The sequence below is a fragment of the Martes martes genome, assembly GCF_963455335.1.
Source record: "Martes martes genome assembly, chromosome: 1".
Lineage (NCBI taxonomy): Eukaryota > Metazoa > Chordata > Mammalia > Carnivora > Mustelidae > Martes > Martes martes.
Window position 1 is genome coordinate 65,308,808 of NC_137888.1, and position 20,191 is coordinate 65,328,998.

Genomic DNA, 20,191 nt, shown 5'->3' on the forward strand with positions numbered 1-20,191 from the left:
TACCTGTATAAGTACTTAATATGCCCACTTTAGTCCTACACAGATTTCAACTAAAAGAATATCACCTAACACACATATGTAGCTTCCTCAGAAATGGTTAAAAACAGGGGCACCTGGGTGGCTCAGTGGATTAAGCCTCTGCCTTCGGCTCGGGTCATGATCTCAGGGTCCTGGGATCAAGCCCCACATCCGGCTCTCTGCTCAGCAGGGAGCCTGCTTCCCCATCTCTCTGCCTGCCTTTCTGCCTACTTGTGATCTGTCAAATAAATAAATAAAATCTTAAAAAAAAAAATGGCAAAAAACAGAACTAAGTATTCGGAATTACCTTGAGTGGTGAAGTTGAAGAGTGCAGGTGTGTCTCGCCCATTTGGTAGTTTGACATTTGGGTCCCTTAATTCGTCAAAAAATGAATGTGCACAAGCTTCCAGTGGTGTCAATCGGGCAGTTGGTGTATACTCCAGCAGACGGCTACACAGTGCAATTGCCTCTGGTGGAGTCCGGGGTCGGAAGACCTGCAGCACAAAAAAAGACAAAGAACAATTAATGCTTTATTGTAAGAATTGTAGCAAATTATCCTTTGAGTATGAGTTAATTCCCACCACACACAACATGGCTGCATTTGTGAAAGGAATCTTCTAGAATGAAAAGAGTTAACTGCATATAATTCACCACACTGGGGTGAACAGCTAATTACAAACTATATGAGAAAAGCTCAGAGAAAAAACTAGGGGAAATTTAAAAAAAATCTACATTTGCTCATCATAAAGCAGTACAATTAAATATGTACACAAAATACAATATGATAGGCACAAGAAAAGGGCTGGGTTCTGGAGGCAAGCACAACTAGAAGAATATTAAAATTTTCTAAAAGTTTTGACTACTGTGGCGGTTGCCTCTTGTGTGTGATTTTTGCAGAACAATTGTCAGTAATGCACAGCACTACTCAAATCTGACCATCAATATTTTCTGAAAAAGGAAAGCTATTTACCTTCGGTCTAGAAATGCTAATGATTTGGTATTATCTCTTCAATAAACAGCATCTATCTGATTTGAAGAAATTCTTGAATAACCAGAGTTAAAACTGTTTTCTCAAAGAATAGCTGTATGTATTACATACAGTTTACACGGCCAGATAACTCTCATTTGAATGAATATTCTCGGGTCTTAATTAGGGAGAAAGAAATGTACTTTTCGTTAGTACATTTCATTAAGAGCCATTATGTCAGAAAAAGTCAACTGAAGGCTGTGTTTAAGCAAAAAGCAAATAAATTAGTTTCTAAAAAAAAACCAGAAAGCTTTCTACACATCTAAGTCTTAAAACTCCAAATCAATATATAAAACTATGAAAATAACTTTGTTTTAAATTATTGACACTTGAAGAATAAAAGCAGAAAGGGGACAACAGAAATAAACATAAGTAGATGGACAGGAAGCCTCTGAAACTAAAGAAAAATGAAATATATATCCCTTGATGGGGGAAAAACAATCAAACAGAAGATGTGGTAGTGGTAGTAGACAGACATATAAAAAGAGGCAGACGTATATAAAGTGAGGGAAATAGTGAGGAGGATGGAGGAGCCTGGGAGTAAGGTTTCCTAACGAGAATGGCTCATGTAACATCTGACTATCACTTAGGCTGAAGGTAGCAGAACTAGTTACTACTATAGAACTTACTTTTCAAGAGACTATATAAAAGCACTTTCTAAAGTTAAAACCTTATTTTTCTTTTGTTTTTACGCAAAGTTTATTACTAATATTTTCCATGGAAATTGAGAAATTGGTTTGAGTAGGATCCTAGGAATTTATTTCTGAACATCAAAGAACTTATTTGACTATATTAGAAAACCCTCTGTATGATCAAGAATTGCTTTATCTTTATTCTTTTGAGTGATCTGACTCACCTCAGTCAAGGAAACCTTAAAGGTATTGCATTATTTGAAATGTTTAGATCTTCCACTGTTCTTGGTCATTTTTCCCTCTCTTGCTTCCTAGCCAGGTCCATATAATCAAATTCCAAATGTAAAAGAAAATAATCAGTGGGAAAACTCTGAAAATTTTTCACAAAAATATTAAGCATTACTGACATTATTTTATCCCAGAGAGCTGTTTGTATTTATTTCACAGCATGTGGATTTATTTTGCTAGCTAGTCTAAGGGAAAATGCTTTTGCACCAATATGGGACTGTATAAGTAGAATTAAAAGTACCACTAAAAGTAGAACTATCTCCTGCCAACATTCAAATGTAGGGTAGCTGAACACTGAATGTATTTTAAGTGAAGAAATTTCATGTTACATTAATGAGGATTTTGCATTAAAGTTATTAATAAACTAGTATTGTAAACTTATCTCTAATTATTAAAAAAAATCATCCACATTCATTTGGTATCTTACTGGCTACAAGCAACCATCCATGTTGGTACTAAGACACCTATTAGTCAATTTTGCCAGGGAATCCTAACTCATGGAATCAAAGAGTTAAAAACAATAAAGAAGAATTCATTCTAAGAGGCCACATTAAAATCAAGACTTAATCTGCCCTTTAAAAAGAATCCATTATTATTTAAACCCTTTGAGAAATTTCTGATGAGCGAAGCCTTGGTTTAGTACTCTATGGATAAAGGTTAAGTGGGAAATTATGGGGAGTCAAAGCCCAGTATCTTCCAAAGTTCAGATTTGTGACCATAATATAGGGTGTGGAAGCATGCAACTTCAAAAAAATTTCAGGCCAAACTAGAAAATAGCTCTTCTGAATTATCTTTGTGTTTAAAGAGAAGGAAACCAGTAACAACTGAAATATGGCTTTTAATAATGAAGCTTCTAATGCCATTTTATTCCTTACTCATTTAAATTGTTTAACACTCAGAACCTTAAGTTCTATGCATCTTGTTTATATTTATTCTTGTAAAAATTCCTTACTTCTAGATGTAAATAAATCACTCAGGAGACTGACAATCTAAATATACCATAAGTAAAACCTATCTCACACAGTGGATGGAAAAAAAAAAAAATCACAGCTATCCTACATTATTTTTACTTTTACATTTCTAGAATGAATAATGGTTTGCCCTTTCTACAAAAAGTTTTCCCCCTAGTTTTAGAGACCTGCCCTGAAATTTTGGGGAAAAAAAAAAAATTAAGTACATACCCGCACTCCTGAGGTGAAATGTCCTGTTCCTGACGAATCCTAAAGATGATAATGCAGTGAAATAATCCAAACAGGGGAAGTCAATCCAAAAGAGAATAGTCCAGCAAGGAAAAATATATCCAGTGTTATAAGAAATCCATGGTGTGGGGGGGGACATAGAAAATGTTTATACAGTTATAAACTTTAAACATCAGTCTCCACAGTAGCAAGTCCAAGTTTTAAAAATTATTTCACCACAGTGTATGCAAAAAAATTTGATTGCGCAATGGTGAGGCACAATAAAGAAACATTTTAATTTTATTATGTTCCAATGCCAGTGCGTTTATTAAAAAAATACAAAACCAAAAAAAGTTAAAATCAAAATTAAATCTAGAAGTAAACTTCCCAAAGTAAAGTGTTTGGTCTTCTACGACCTGGATTCATCATCCATTGTCATGGCTGGGAGGGGGCATATTAGCCTGCTTTTAAAGACATCAGTTCCCAATATGCTAATTTTTATCTATTAATGTATTCCAGTTAGACAGTATAAACATTTTTTGCTTAATTATTAGTGATGAGAGGAAAGTAATAAATAGATTTAATTTATATTACTACAGATTTCAAGCCAGATATTTTCAATTTGTGTGAGCTAAGAAGGATCAGGCCACCGCGGATTATTCTCCATTTTGGATTGACTTCCCTGCTAAAAGATGTTTGCTGACATTCTCATTATTTTAGGATTCTTCAGGCAATTGACATATCACCTCAGGAGTGCGGGTATAACTTACTTTTTCTATTGTGGGCTTTGCCCCCTCATACCCTTGCACCCATTACTTAGTTAAAATAAATTAGAACATTCTTTCCTTTTTGGAAAAACTCACTGAAAAAAAAATCCTACATCTTTGAGCACTACAAATTCAACACAGTTCCATGTGCAGTTATGCCCAATTCACCCACCAAAAGCTAAACAAAAAATATATACAATAAACAATACAACTAAGGGACAGTCACAGTTATAGGTGACATGCATAGTAATGTACACCAACACCTAGGCACAACGGAGCCAAATATGCAAGGGAGGTAGTAGGATCTATTATGTCTAGGTATTGAGAACAAAAAAATGGCAGAACTCACCAGTAGCTGTGAATTCCCTTGGCTATTCTAAGAGAATTTAACATTCTTTTAGGATAGTTTCCAGTGGGGGAATTAATATTTTGCAAAAATAAATAATCCGCGGATTACTTTTAGTCTGCAGACTAAAATTTAGTACACGGATTAAAATCCGGCCCATCAGAATTAAAATCTCTCATGAACTAAAACACAATCAGGTGGACAAAAATAGAAAGCGAGACTAAAAAAACTGAGAGCACAAAGTAAGACTCAACTGGGCCAACTAACAGTTAGTGCGCAGACTAAATATGGCCAGCCAAGTATGTTAGCAAGGCCATGAAGAGCCCAAAACACCCTCTGTAAAAACTAAAAACAAAAGTAAATAAATAAAAATAAACAGAACAAAGCAAAAAATAAATAAACAAAAGAAAGGAAGAGAACAGAAAGGAAAAATTGAAAAGAACCAAAACACTGACATGAACTTTTAAGCGATTCAAATACTACCTCACCTGTGCAGCAACTCGTTTTCTTATATTGAAACAAACTGTCACCACAAATACTAGTCCATAAAAGAAACTAACAGAAACAATTCATTTTTCAAAAAGAAAGTCTCTATGGTATTGAACAAATGCAAATGAGTCCTTAAATGAAGAATTATTCAAAATAAATTTGCATTTGGATAACTCAAAAATGACAGAGGCAATTTTCCCCTTACATGGCCTAGGATAGACTTTAGCTATCAAATATCAAATTTCAATCTGGAGCTAACTGTTACGACTGAATCTTAGGCCTTTTAAAATTACCATTTATAAGCAGTCATATATATGATATCAAGGCCTACAGCTGATTGTCACAGCATCAGCTCTCAACAATTCTACTGTATTAAACAGCCAACCAGAGCAATGTAGAAATGCCTATGGGCAATGATAATCTACGTAGAACACAGAACAAGTGCTGTGCCTGTTCTGAACAGCTCCTTCTCCCTAGATTTCACTGTGATAAATGTACAACCCAGACACTGTTCTCTGGTTATACACAAAACACACAAGCACCCAATGTTAAAAACTGATAAACCATGAACTCCTAAGGAGCAACCCCAATGCTGGCTCTCAAGTAATCTATTAATCATCTAAAATTATTTGCAATTTGTAGACCTAATAAGGATTAAAAGTGAGATGATGCCATACATTTGTTGAATAGTTATGTTAATTACCCAGATTAAGTAGATACAGAAAGAACTTAAGTCTACTAAAGAGCTGATATATGGTACATAATTCATAAGAAGCACAAACATCCCTTCCTTAGTCACAACAGAGCCAGCATTCAATAAATTTCACCTGTACTTATTAAAAGGCTTACTGAGTTTTTCTGAGCTCCATTACACATAAATAATACATGTGTTGATACCAACATTTAACTATGCAATGTAATTTTTTTCCTATGACTTCATTCACTGATAAAAACAGTACCCGCAGGGTTACATAAAACTATGATTTACCAAATGTCCACTTACTCAATTTAATCTCTTATGGTCAGACTGACCTTCTTAGGAAAGTAGAACATTTTCTTTCACCCACACCTCCTCATCTTAAGGGACAGTCCCCTGGGCTACAACAATTTCTGACCTTAGCAACATCTAAGCAAATCTAAATCCTCTTTCAACAGCCCACCCCACCTAGTCCTTCTTCACCTTTAAGGAAGCTTCCTTTTTTAACTCCACCACCCCTACTGGAGATCTGACTTATAACTACAGCATGTGAAACACTTTTGAACACCTACAGCACACAATCAAGTATATAGTTATATGTTATATTACTGAATACTTGCTTCGACTAAGTCAGTTATATCACCTGTAAGCTTTTCAAAAACAAGGGCTATATATTGTACTTCTTCTGCATCCTTTATAGTACCTGAGTATCTGGCACAGTGCTGGGTACATAGGAGATACGGGTTTTAAGAAACGAGTGATATATTAAAAGCAGACTTTCGCTTTCTTTTTTAATCCATCCCCAACCCTATCCCTCTGCTCCCCACAAGTGATCTGGAAACTTATGCCTTAGCATTTTTTACATTATTTCTCTTACATGGGGATTAGCCACCCTAGTGGCTTGATTTTGAAGTGCATAGCTTCCAGCAAAGAAATGGGGAGCGTAGCCAGTACAACTAGAAAAGTGAGGAAATCTACTCACATTGGAAAATAAATGTTAGATAAGGAAAAGTGATTATTCTAACACTAATAAAGATGCAGGTGGAAAATTCATTAGAGAATATGGTGTATTTAAACGAGACAAGTGATAATGGATTAGTAGAATGTTCAGGGCAGAGGTATGTTAAGTAATAATATAGAAACTAATTTACCTAAGCAATGGAACAAAATAGATGAGTACAATCTTAGGAACCAGTAGAAGTCCCAACATAGTTTTATGCTTTCTGAAGTACATGTAAGCAAAACCAGAAAAGGCTCATCGAATTTACCCACAAAAAAGAAGTCTGACAATTTTTGTTTTGTGCTCTCTCGACCCCTCCGAAGGCATTTTTATTTTAAAAAAAGTTTTTAAAGACTTATTTATTTGAGAGAAAGAGAATCTTCAAGCAGATTCCCTGCTGAGCATGGAGCCCAAAGCAGGGCTCTATTTTACAACCCATGAGATCACCAAGATCCATTGACTGAGCCACCCAGTTGCCCTGAAGGCATTTTTTAAACTATAAATATGTATAATTGAAACAGAAAGTTTACCAAGTGAAAAATCTTGTACTCAAAGGCTCAGAAAAAAAGGTAAGATTATAAAGAAAGTCTTAAAAAATTAGTAGGAAAAAATACATAAGTATAGTACAGTTTTAAACACAGAGAATAATAAACATAATCTGTCCAGTCTAGTCTGGTACCTTAACAACTGAAATGACCTCAACCTCAATTTTCTAATTTCTCTTAGCTAGTTGTAAATAGTACTAAATTCATTCATTTTCAAGTATGTGGACAGTGTTCTAAGAAATTGGGTATGTAAGGACTGGCTTGTGGATACTGGTTTCTAGGATACTTAAATAATAATCCATGGTTTCACATATCCCATAGACATTTAGCTATTAAATAAACTTATTATGTATGTCAAAAACTTAGTAACAAACATTTTGAAGTAACTGATATCCATCCCATTATTACCACTATGAAAAAGAAATTAGGAAATGCTATAATACATGTGGCATGACTTGGAAGGTATTATAAGAGTTATCTGATGGGAATTAATCATGGAGAGCTCAGATAATTAGAAAATATTTCATGGGAGAACTAAGATTTGAGGTCTTGAGAAAAGGTTAAGATTTGGTAAGCAGAGAAGAAGATCATTTTAAGTGTGAAAAGAAGACATTAGTAAAAGAGATAGAAACATATATGGCTTCTCTGGGGAACAATCAGAGGTTAGGAAGGTGAGGAATAGGACAAGAATAAACCTCCTGTTTCTCTGGAAAGAAAAGATAGAAACAATAAGTGACACAATGACTATATAATATGTCATCCAAAATGCGACATGTTTGAGAGTGAAGGGGCATTCAATTAACAATTACTCTGAACAAGCATAAAGTGGGACATATGATCATCTTTGTCCTTATATGCATATTATGTCAGATTTTCCTAAAGGCAATAAGTAAACAAAGAAGATTTTTAAGTAGGAGTGATAGTATCACATGTGCTTTTAAGAAAAGTAACTTTGAGAGCAATGAGGATTATAAAGGATATGAAACTGAAAAAGGGAAACTGGTTAGGAGGTTGTTTTAACAAATTCTATGATACAACGATGGCCTAAAGTCAGGGAAGTGGCGATAAAGAGGACAAATCAAAGAACTATAATGGAGATAGGATCTTTATATTTATTTAGAACTAAAATAATAAAATATTCCTTTATTTTAAATAAGGGAAATTGATTGAAATGTTGAAAACAGCATATTACTATTTTCAAAAGAATCAGAAAACACAATAGCTAATTGCTATCTACAAAAGAAAAAATTTGAGGCACGCAGAGTAGAAGCAGTACTCAAACTAGATCCTCACTTCATACCTAACAGACTGTCATTTAATCATACCTCCATATATTAAATGCAGAATTTAAGCTTCCTCTCCTGCTAATGAACCTCCATCTCTATTTAATTCTCAAATTTCCTTGGTATCATTTGCTTCGCTTTCTATCTGGCTTTTTATTCTTTACAGTGTACACCAATGCAGGAGGTCTTTATCCTCCTGTCCTCAATCCAGTAATGGTCCCTGTTTCAAAACATTAACACCAATTTCCTTTCCTACTTAAAGCTAAATGATATAACGATGAATTAGATTACTCTGGCTATTAAGTACTAGCTAAGGGCAACTTACTGGATTTCTAAATTCTCAAGATTCTTGACATAGTATGGTTCATCTCATTGTTGAGCTCTTCTGTTTGCTATCTTTCCTAAACATCTAAATCCCTTCACCTCAGTGTTTCCATGGAAGACATTTTCTCTCTTGATCTTTATGGCTGTCTACGTTTTTAGTACACCAGCTTCCAATCCTTAGGGATATAGCTGTACTACACTGCAGCACAGAAAAGCAGGGTTCACATGTCCACAGCTTTAGGAAATAGGGCTAAAGTGGATTCTATCAAAGACCAAAATAAAGGCAAAATAGCTTTTGTTTCCAGACTTTGTTTACCTGCTCTCAAAGGCAACAAGCTCTTTTCTTTAGAGAACAATATTATGCATCTCTTAAAAAAAAAAAACTTTATTGGCTGCCTAACATAACAGAGTACTTCTCCAGTTGGTGTCACGATCATAACAGAGGGGAGAAGGGATTGTGTTCCTTCTAGAAATTTAAAATTTTGTCTTTTCATTTTGATAATAACCTATTTTGAAAATCAATATTAGCATATTTTGGATCATTTGGATTCATCCAGATGACAGAACAGTGCCATGAAATTTTTGTCTGAATTTGGTTTTGTGTTTACAACCATAAAAACATCCATCTAGTTGTGTACACCAAGGAGAAATTAACGCAAGTGTGCTTATTACATAATAAAATCAAATTATGTCAAGGCACACGATATAAATGGAGAGTTCACAGTACATTCAACAGACAAAATAGGTGGGAGAATGGAGTCATCATCCTACACATGAAATAGGAACGGAAGCCTAAATAAAACAAACAAATAAAAGGGATTTGTGTAGATTATTCAAGTTTAAAGAGGATTAGTGTTAAGATACAAAACATCAGGAATCCACATGAGCAAAGGAAGATGTAAAGCAGACAAACTGACCACACATCTTCTGTTGACTACTCTTTAATTATAATCTACCATTCCTCACATTACATCCTGGCTAATACTTGAAAAGATATAATCCGAGGGGGGAGGGGGAGGAAATGCTGAATATGCCACATACTAATATTGGCAGCAGTCTTGATTAAAAAAAAATAATAGGGACTGTTAAATAAAATTTCATGACCTCAACTTCAGCATTATATTGGTCAGATACTCTATATCAAGGGTAGCATGTGAGGAATACTTAGATTACACCAAAAAGAGCTTTATTTTTCTTTTTTCATAAAAATAACATGCTTATTAATGAAAATATGGAAATGCAAAACAAAGAAAATAAATCACCTACACTTTTCTCAACCAAACTACCGTTAGCATTTTGGAATATTTCCCTGGATTTATTCATTATACAGAACTGTCTTTGTTTTTTTTTTTTGTTTTTCTTTAACATGACTGAAATCATAGTATACTACAAATCACTTGTAAACACTTTAATAATAAATTCACTGGATTCAAACTGCAACTCAGCCTTTAAATCCCATTAGGCCACCTAGGACTCTGAGTTAAAAGCAAGGTGAGAGACCCCAAATATCTTCTGACCAAGATTCAAAATAAACTTTAAGTGTGAAGATCAAAGAATGGTTTATCTCAGAACATTCAGTGTTTACTATAAATTTCAAGTGTGATAGTGAAGGCAACATCATGGTCAGTGAAAGCTAACCTATAATTCTGGCAATAAAATATCAATACCAAATTCTGATCTAAATAAGTAATTAGTAATAAAAAGATATTCTGCAATGAAGAGAGATAATAAGATTGTGAGAACTTGAAGGAAAGTAACTAGAATCATAATACAATTTAGAGATAGAAAAAGACATACTTTGAATCTGGGAATATAAATTATTTCATTTGTAGCTCTAAATTATTTCACCTCTTACTATAAAAGGTCTATAACCAATTAAATAAACCTAACGCTGCTCAAAACAAACTGTTCTATATACATTTTTTTAAAAAAGATTTTTATTTATTTATTTGACAGACAGGGACCACAAGTAGGCAGAGAGGCAGGCAGAGAGAGAGGGAGGCAGGCTCCCTGCTGAGCAGAGAGCCCCATGCGGGGTTCGATCCCAGGACCCTGAGATCATGACCCGAGCCGAAGGCAGAGGCTTTAACCCACTGAGCCACCCAGGCGCCCTATATGTACATTTTTAAGTACAGAAAATCTCTGCTTGAACTATAAAAGAGCTGAACTTTATTAACTCACAAAAATACATAATGAAATATAAGTAAACGTGAGAGGAGGTGCATGGTGTATAACTTTAAGTCTGGCATTACACACACACACACACACACACACACACACACACACACACACGTAGAAGTTTAATCCTGGTTTTGTCATGGCCACCCTATGTAATCTTGAGTAAGTCACTTGGTATCTTTGACCAGAGTTTCTTAAACTGTAGAATAAGGATGCTAGAGATTCAATCTAGCAATAAGCCCTAATGAGATTTTTTTTCTCTGCCTTTAATGTCACAAGTTAAACTGAAATGAAAAAATTTTTAAATAAAATCTATCTTAAATCATTTCAATTATGCATCAAAGCAAAAAATAAAGTTTTTTAGGTAAATTAGTACTTATGCTCTTCAAACTGGTTCCATCTATGCTCTAAGAATTGGTTAGGCTATCCAATGGCTAATGACATCCCATTAACATATCAATGCTTTCAATGTATACTCCAATAAGATCAAATCTTTTTATTCCCCTCTGGAAATATGAAAAGGAAAGCAAACAAAAGAAGAAAAACACATAGTATCATAAGGCCTATAAACAGTTTCAAAAAAGAATAAAGAAAATATATGAAATACATGTTTTCATATGCTACATGATATTGAGCAAGTACCTCTGTGTAAAGAAACTGACTTTTGAGTTTTAAGCAGTCATTATTTATATATAAGATACTATCCCTAATGAAATTCTATATTTTAATGGTATAGGTACACTGTCCTCAACCTACAAATAAAAACCCAGGCTGAAAACTGCCTACACAAAATCAGTGGGGACAAAAACTATACAGTCATTGAAACACTAAAGTATAACTACCCAACTATCTTTACATGCAAAACTGCTATGTACTTTGTACTCAGGCAGCTATCTAGTACCAAAATAGTTTAGTTTAAGAATAATGAGAAACCCAAGTTTAAGTTAACTATTGGTTAATGTGCTAAAAAAACTCATTTTGACTCACCTTAGTCCAAGGATGTGCCTTAATTTGAGGGAATTTGAATTCTGTGTAGTTTGGGTTCATTTCTCTAATTTGCTCCCTTGTTGGTGTTCCCAGGACCTAGACAGAGAAAGCCAAGTTATTGGCATATTTTTCTATATACATTCAAATACAATCTTTATGTTTTAATGTACTGGTTTCATTGGAAAAAAGAATTCCAAAGCCATGAAATATATCATTCATTAAACAGAGCAGACTTTGCAGAAGATTTTTAACTGACTATAGATCCTATGCTGTACTACCCTACACAGACTTTTATGATTATCATGTTAAACCAGGGTTATACAAAAAGATCACTTAAAAACATTCAAGTAAAAATCAAACATTGTTCTATCAAGAAAAACCATCTACTGCATTTAGTAACGTATAGCCAAAGGGTTTATTATCAATAAATTAATCAGGAGAACCTTATTCATATACTGTCATCAATAATTCCATTCAATTAATGAATATTTAGTGATTGTTCCCTGTATGCGATGACATGTGGAGAATACAAAGAGCCAGAGATTTTTTGTTATAATGAACTTAGATGTTTGTGTGTGGGAAAAAATGTAACTGTAATACAAGATAAAAATACATGGAGCACTTCACTGCCTTTAGAGACATAGTATGGGCTGGACAAAGGAAAGCATACAGAACTAACTGCACAAAACAGATGATGGGAAGAAATACTAATTACTAAAAATAAGGACTTTGGAGAAAGATGACATACATCACTACTCATCTTTATGATTCTAAAGCCTGGTATAAAACAAATTTGTTAAAATATTTGGCCATTTACAATTCAAAAATAGTGGCACAGAAGGAGTGTAATGTAGTAAGTACCTGATTTGTGGTGGCAACCAGTGAATAATCAGGGCAAAGTAAGAACTGCAGGGTTTTTGTTTTTTTGTGTGTGTGTGGTTTTTTTTTTTTGCTTTTTTTTTTGTTGTTGTTCTAATTCTCTAGACTTCATTAAAACCAGAACTTAATCAAGATTTAAGAGTTTTGTTCTTCAAAAGATACTCTTAAGAAAATAAAAAGGCAAGCTATCAACTGAAAGAAAATGCTTGTAAAACATACATTCTGCAAAGGACTTCTACCTAGAATATACAAAAGAGTCCTATAATTCAAAAACAAAAGGACAAACAACCACCCCCCACCCAGATACAACCAGACACTTTACCCAAGTAAAGTAAAGACACTTTACCCTTATTTACATAGTAAATAAGTACATGAAAAAATACTCAACATCATTATCATCAGGGAAGTGCCAGTTAAAACTGTAAGATACCACCTACATATCTAACTCAGAAGAGTAAAGTTTAAAAAAAGATTGTATACACCAAGTTTTGGTGAGGATGCGGAGCAATTGAGGCTCTCATCCACCGCTAGTGGAAATATAAAATTGTATGGCACCTTGGAAGACACTTCGGCAGTATGTTAAAAAGTTAAACATATACTTACCATACATCCATCACTCCCACTCCTAAGTATTTACCCAAGAGAAATGAAAGCATATGTTCATACAAAAACTTTTACACAAATGTGCATAACATCTTTTTTGCAGGTGCCAAAAAGCGGAAACAACTCAAATGTCCATGACAGATGAATGAATAAACAAATGATGGTATATCCATATGATGGAATGCTACTCAGTAACAAAAAAAGAACACGGCTGAATCTACAAATAATTATACCCAATAAAAGAAGCCAGACCAAAAAGAGTACCTACTGTATAATTTCACGCATACGGAATTCTAGAAAATTTTGTCTACAACAACAGAAAGAAAAGACATGATTGTGAAAGGCTGGAGAGATTACAAAGAGCACTAGGAAATTACTGGGGGTGAGGAAAATGTTCATTATCTTGACAGTTTCATGTGTGCATACATATGTCAAAACTTCCCAAACTGCATACTTTAAAAACATGCACTTTGTTATATGCCAATTACATCTTTCATAATTATTTAAATATCTGAGTGCATAAAGTTTAAGTAAGATAAGTGGAAAGGACATTCTGAGCTATAGTATTATTTGTCAATATAAGCCCAAAAGAAATCCAGTTAACTATAAACTGACCTTTAATTCCTAAAAGATAATTTCTGAGCAAACCCGTGATGTTATTGAAAAGAAAAAAAAAGATGTATAAAAATAATCTAAATTATAATACATTATTCTGTGGAGAGCTTATTTTTGGGCACTGGAAACACATATCTAGTTATATATCCTCCCTTCCTTGTAGCAGAAGTCCAGCTTTTTAGAGAGGAGCAAGGTATTATCGAGTACTGGGAAGGTAAGTCTCTGGCCTTTGCAGCTGTAGATATCAAATACTTGTAAGTCAGGAACTATTCACACTTAAAATATGAAGGCTAAAAAGGAATCTTAATTTTTATTTTTAAATAATAAAGCAAACACTTATATCCTATTTTACCCCTTGATGAAGGTTATGTGTGTGTGCATCTGTGTCTTTATGTCTGTGTGTGTGTATATGTACTGGCAAAGCAGGAGAGGAGTGAAAAAGGCAGAGTGAGCTAATCAAGAATTCTGCCCCCCAAATGCAACTCCACTGGATTCTTTTAACTGCTGAACAAAAAAACCCAACAGCAATGACACGAATAAATAAGTATATAATGCATACCTTCAATGACCCTACAATTTAGTAATTCCATTTTAAGGTTATACTCTAGCCTAGAGAAACTTTTTATACACCCGAAGCAACACTGTTCATAATAAAATACCACCGGCACAAGCAAAAATCCAAAAGTAGATTTAGTAAATAAACTGTAGTATAGTCATAAAGTGGTACACTAATAATGAAAATTAATGAAGCAGAGCTACACATACCTTCTGATGAATCTCACAAAATGGTGCGTTTTCACTCAACAATGAAAACATACCATAAGAGTGTATAAACCTTAAAAACAGGCAAGACTAAACTACATTTTAGCATATACAGTAAAACTGTAAAACTAATAAAAAACATGGGAATATTCATTAGAAAAATTAAGTATAGATTATTCAGCTTAACAGGAAGATGTAAGAGAGACTGTGACTGGGATGGAGCGTAAGTAATTCTTCTAATTCTTAACATGAGTGATAATTACACAGATATTTGCTTTATTTTTGTGCTTTACACTGAACACTTTTTTTTTTTAAGATTTTATTTATTTATTTGACAGAAATCACAAGTAGGCAGAGAGGCAGGCAGAGAGAGAGGGCGAGGCAGGCTCCCTGCCAAGCAGAGAGCCCAATGTGGGACTCGATCCCAGGACTCTGGGATCATGACCTGAGCTGAAGGCAGAGGCTTTAACCCACTGAGCCACCCAGGCGCCCCTACACTGAACACATTTTAACATGTTTTGGCATTATGATATACATCACAATCAACAGTTAAGAAATGCCCACTTCTGAATCAATGAGTATTTCCTGTGCAGTCTCCCTCTATTTATTCAGTATTTTGTTAACACAGGACACAGTCAAAACTCCCCACAAGTTGGTAAGAATGCTAAAAAATGAGAATTGTATGATGTCCATTAGTAAATGCATCCTTTTACTGTATGGACAGAGATCACACGCACTTATCAGCCATTTAACTTTCTGACAGGGGCTATGTGAGATAATTTAAGCTATAAACTGTATAATAAAAAGGCAGGACACTTCTTGAAGTGTATATTATAATTCTTATTTTTTTATTATATCCTAAGAGTATTCCCAGTAGAAGGATATTCCCAATTGAAGTAAATCTGTGAAATACACAATAAAACAGCTGAGAAATACATGCACTATACACAAGGTTTGCTTAACATACGAAAAACTTTTAATAATTTATTTAATGTGAAAGCAAGAAGGTATATTATGTATTATGTGTGCTTTCACTCCCATATCTTCTCCCTAAATTCCTATCTCACAGCCACTCACATCTAAACCTTTACCCAAAATTTTACAATGAAAAATTTCACAATGAAAAATTTCAAACATAGAGAAAAGTTGCACTTTTTTTTTTTAAGTGAAAACCCTCTCCTTTATAACAACTACCTAAAAAACATGATTAATGTTTTACTATGTTTGGTTCATCACATTTCCATCCATCTATCCATATATCGATCCACCTTATTTTTTGGATACATTTCGAAGTCAGTTGCAGACATTACATGTCAGCACATATATCATTAAGGTTTAATATTTATGACTTTTATTTAAGCATTTTTTACATACTTAGAATCTTCCTTTAATATACACAGTGTGTACATGTAGAAAATCTTTTATTAAAATGGGAAATAATCTGCTTTGACTGTGATACAAATTATATGCCTATTATAAATTATATCATATATAATATATATAAAAACGATACCATTGTTAATTATAATTCTAATTGACTGTGTCCTCTACCTTCAAAATATGTATATTTGTGACTTTCAAGAAGCTAGGTACTAACCAGTAAATGGAATCACTGATTTGTACACTATCAATCATTTAAAAGCAATTAACCAAATACCTTACTGTCACCATGAAGCAGCAATGGAGATCTTTTTATCCCTTTTTATCCCTTTGTTATAGCCACATGATCTTGAATGTCTAAGACCATTAAATGGGGAAACAAAGATTCTAATGTCCTAGGATTTTCTATGTTTAATTTCTCTTGCCAAATACTCAACTACTATAATCATTTCTCTATTCTTTTTCTTATTATTTTTTTAAATCTTAAAACCAGGTTCTCCCCAGGCTGGCTAACAGATGGAAACTAAAAGGAAGACCCTGTAGAACAGGGGTCAGCAAACTTTTTCTGCCAGAGAGTAAATCCTTTAGGCTTTGTAGGCCATAGAGCCTCTGTCACTACTCAACTCTGCTGCAGCTATAAACAAAAGTTTATTTACAAACAGGTAGCAGAGTGCATTAGGCTCCTAGGCCCTAGTCGCCAACCTCTGACCTAGTCCAAACATTTTTAGAGGTGAGAAAAACTGAGGCCTAGAAGGAGCATCTTTTCAGAAGTGAGAACTAATCAGAGCCAGAACTAGGACATAACTCAAATCTCATCAGTGGCAAACCAATTTTAGGAGATGGTATCAAAGAATCTGTTTATTGGACTTGGTTGGAAGATGAACGATTTCTAAGTTGGTAGTTGTGAAAGATGTTGATACTATTAAGCATGAAGGCACAGAGCTGGAAGAGGAAATAGTATCTAAGACAATCAAGAAGAACTAAGTGGTAAATAATGGGTACAGAATTTAGAAGAGGGCTTGAGGGTATTAAAACAGGTCTGGTAGTACCTGATGTACAGGTGCTAGGTGGCTGCAAAAGTGTGTAACACGTAAAGCACGCTGAAGGAGAAGTGTACTAAAGACAGGGACCCACAGGACAGAAATATGTGGAAAAAGGGAAACTTAATTTTTAATTTTTATTTTTTTATTTTTAATTTTTAAAGAAGACTTTATTTATTTACTTGACAGAGAAAGAGACAGCGAGAATAAGAATACAAGCAGGGGGAGTGGGGAGAGGGAGAAGCAGGCTTTCAGCCAAGCAGGGAGCCTGATGCAGGGCTTGATCTCAGGACCTCAGGATCATGACGGAAGTTGAATGCAGATGCTAACGTCTGAGCCACCCAGGTGCCCCGGGAAAAGGGAAATTTAAAAAGAAAACTGAGACAGAAGCCCAAGAGACTGGAAGAAGTCCTACAGACAATGATACCATGGAGGCCAAGGGAAGTAAACATTTAAAGAACAGAGAGGTGAATAACTTATGACATAATTAGTTCAGAGTAAATAAAGGTGTTCACTATATCTGGCCATGAAGTGACTTACTTTCTGATCATGGTGAGATCAACCATGAAAAGAGCAAACAGACCATCATCTGAAATAAGTAAGTGGAGACAAAATAAGTTCTCCTTTTAAAAGATCCCACAGTGAGGAAAAAGAGAACAAAGAGAAGAAATATTTATGGACCACTCAGTATGTAAAAGCTCTGGGTGAGGTATATCAATTTTCTTTTCACATTTAAGTTTCGTAATACTTTATTACCCATTTTACACTTAAGCCTATAGCTGATGGAGGTAAACTGATTCTCAAAGCTACAGTTTGTCATTGGTAAATATGGGATTCAAATGCATGTGCAGTTGACTCTTTAAAATGGTCTACCCAACATTAATAGCAAAAAAAAGGAAAAGATTTTTTAAAAAATAATTAAAAAAATCATTTCCGTAAACTCCACTGTTTTTACCATAAAAGGATATCTAAATCCTTTTGAATTGTGCAGGATATACTAAGATTTTATAAGATCACGAGGCTATAATTTTAAGTTTAAAAAATTAAACAGACTTAACAAAACCCTTCATGATTTAAATAAAATCTACTTGTATCTGGTAATTCAACTTAATAAAAATCTTGAACTATTATAGATTCTAGGCAATATAAGAATTATATGAAGAAATGCAAGCACCTAATTAGCTAAAGAAAATTAGAAAGTTTAACAAATCTCAAACTTATTTTACAAATTCTTGCAAAAATTCTTATAATTTAGTAATTTTGATATATCACTTTCAGGCTTCCTTAACTATAGATTCTTACTGTAAATCCCACACTTACTCATGCTTAAGTATATCTGCAATACCAACTATGCAACTTTTAATATTTTTGTCTGTTGTGATTATTTCACATGTGTAAGATCTTGGTTGGAATGTTAAATGGTGGGCAAATAATATAGCTGTGCATACTGTAAGTAATTTTATTGCAAGAATTTCTATTTTTATTTTGTTCTAATTTTTTTTATTTAAATTCAATTTACTTAACATACAGTGTATTCTTAGTTTCAGGGTAGAATTTAGTGATTCATCAGTTGCATGTTAACAACCAGTGCTCATTATATCAAGCGCCCTCCTTAATGTCCATCACCCAGTTATTCCTCCCCTCACCAACTTCCCCTCCAGAAACCCTCAGTTTGTTCCCTTATAGTTAAGAGTCTCTTCTGGTTTGCTTCCCTCTCTGTTTTTGACCTTTTCTATTTTTCCTTTCCTCCCCCTATGCTCATTAGTTTTGTTTCTTAAATTCCACATGAGTAGAATAATACGGTATCTGTCTTTCTCTGACTGACTTACTTCATTTAGTATAGTATCTTCTAGTACCATCCATGTTGCAAATGTACTGCAAGAATTGTTTTTATTGCAAAGCCCAAGTTACAGAAACTGATGTTGTTACTGAATTACTTTGGGAGCATAATTGCTTAAAGGTGGTCAATATAGGGGTGTCTGGACGGCTCAGTCGGTTAAGCATCTGCCTTTAGTCCAGGTCATGATCCTGGGGTCCTGGGACTGAGTCCCACATCAGGCTCCTCGTTGAGCAGGGAGTCTGCTTCTCCCTCTGACCCTCCTCATGCTCATGCACTTTCTCTCTCTCTCTCTCTCTCTCTCTCTCTCAAAAATAAATAAATAAAACATCTTAAAAAAAAAAAAAAACAAAAAAAACTGAAGCATGGAGATAAAAAAAAAGACCAGAAAAACATATGTACATGTTTGAGAAGTTTCAAGTTTCAGAAGGGGGATGGGGGAACAAATGCAAAAAAAAAAAAAACAAAAAAAAAAAACCTATCTGAAGAAATAGTCGCTAAAATTTTTCCAAATTTGATGAAAATTTAATGAAAAGCTCAATGAATCTCAAGCAATACGATACAAAAAACACCATACAGAGTTACAGTCAACCAGTAAAACCCACTGATAAAGGGAAAACCTTTCCGAAAACAAAGAGACAGATTATATGCACAGTGTATTAACAATAGGCATAACAGCTGACTACTCATCAGAAACAACCCAATCCAGAAGAAACTAGAGACCTTTCTATAGAATGTAAAGAAAAAGCTGGAAACCAAGAAACTGTATATCTGGTGAAAATAACCTTCAAAAGACATTTATTAAGCAAACAAAAGTTAAGAGAGTTTGTCACCAGATTTTCACTATAAGAAAGTACTTTCAGGATCAAAGAATAGGATTCCAAATGGACATTCCTATCTATACAGAGGAATAAAGACCACCAAAAATGGTAAATATGTGGCTAAACATATATTTCTCTCTTGCTTTTAAATTTCTTAAAAAACTGAGTGCTTAAAGCAAAACAACAAAGTATTATAAAAGTATTATAGAAGTGAAAATGTCTGACCACAGTAACATAAAGGACAGGAAAGGGAAATAGAAATATACTGTTGCAAGGTTCTTACTTCATATGTGAAGTTGTATATTATTATTTATAGACTGTGACAAAATTAACATGTCTATTTTCAATTTCAGAACAACTTTAAAAAATACAATAAGGATGTATAGCTTAAACTTCCCATTGGGGAAATAAGAAAGGCTCATTATATCCATAAGGTGGCAGTAAAGGAGAAAAAAAATGGAATGAAAAATAAATATCAAAGTAAAATACTTAAAC

The 20,191-nt window shown here is 34.0% G+C and overlaps 1 protein-coding gene across 2 annotated transcripts in view; it reads right to left on the minus strand.

Annotated features, from left to right (window-relative positions):
* Positions 1–20,191, minus strand: part of GSK3B (glycogen synthase kinase 3 beta) — a 210,069-nt gene that overhangs the window by 28,080 nt on the left and 161,798 nt on the right. Inside the window, exons 8-10 of one of the 2 annotated variants that reach the window (XM_080807993.1) lie at positions 11,760–11,855; positions 3,147–3,185; positions 326–512 (exon numbers count right to left, since the gene is read on the minus strand). In XM_080807993.1, coding sequence (XP_080664119.1) covers positions 326–512; positions 3,147–3,185; positions 11,760–11,855 — 322 coding nt within the window. The remainder of the gene's footprint in view (positions 1–325; positions 513–3,146; positions 3,186–11,759; positions 11,856–20,191) is intronic. The other variant, XM_080807994.1, reaches the window with a different exon arrangement.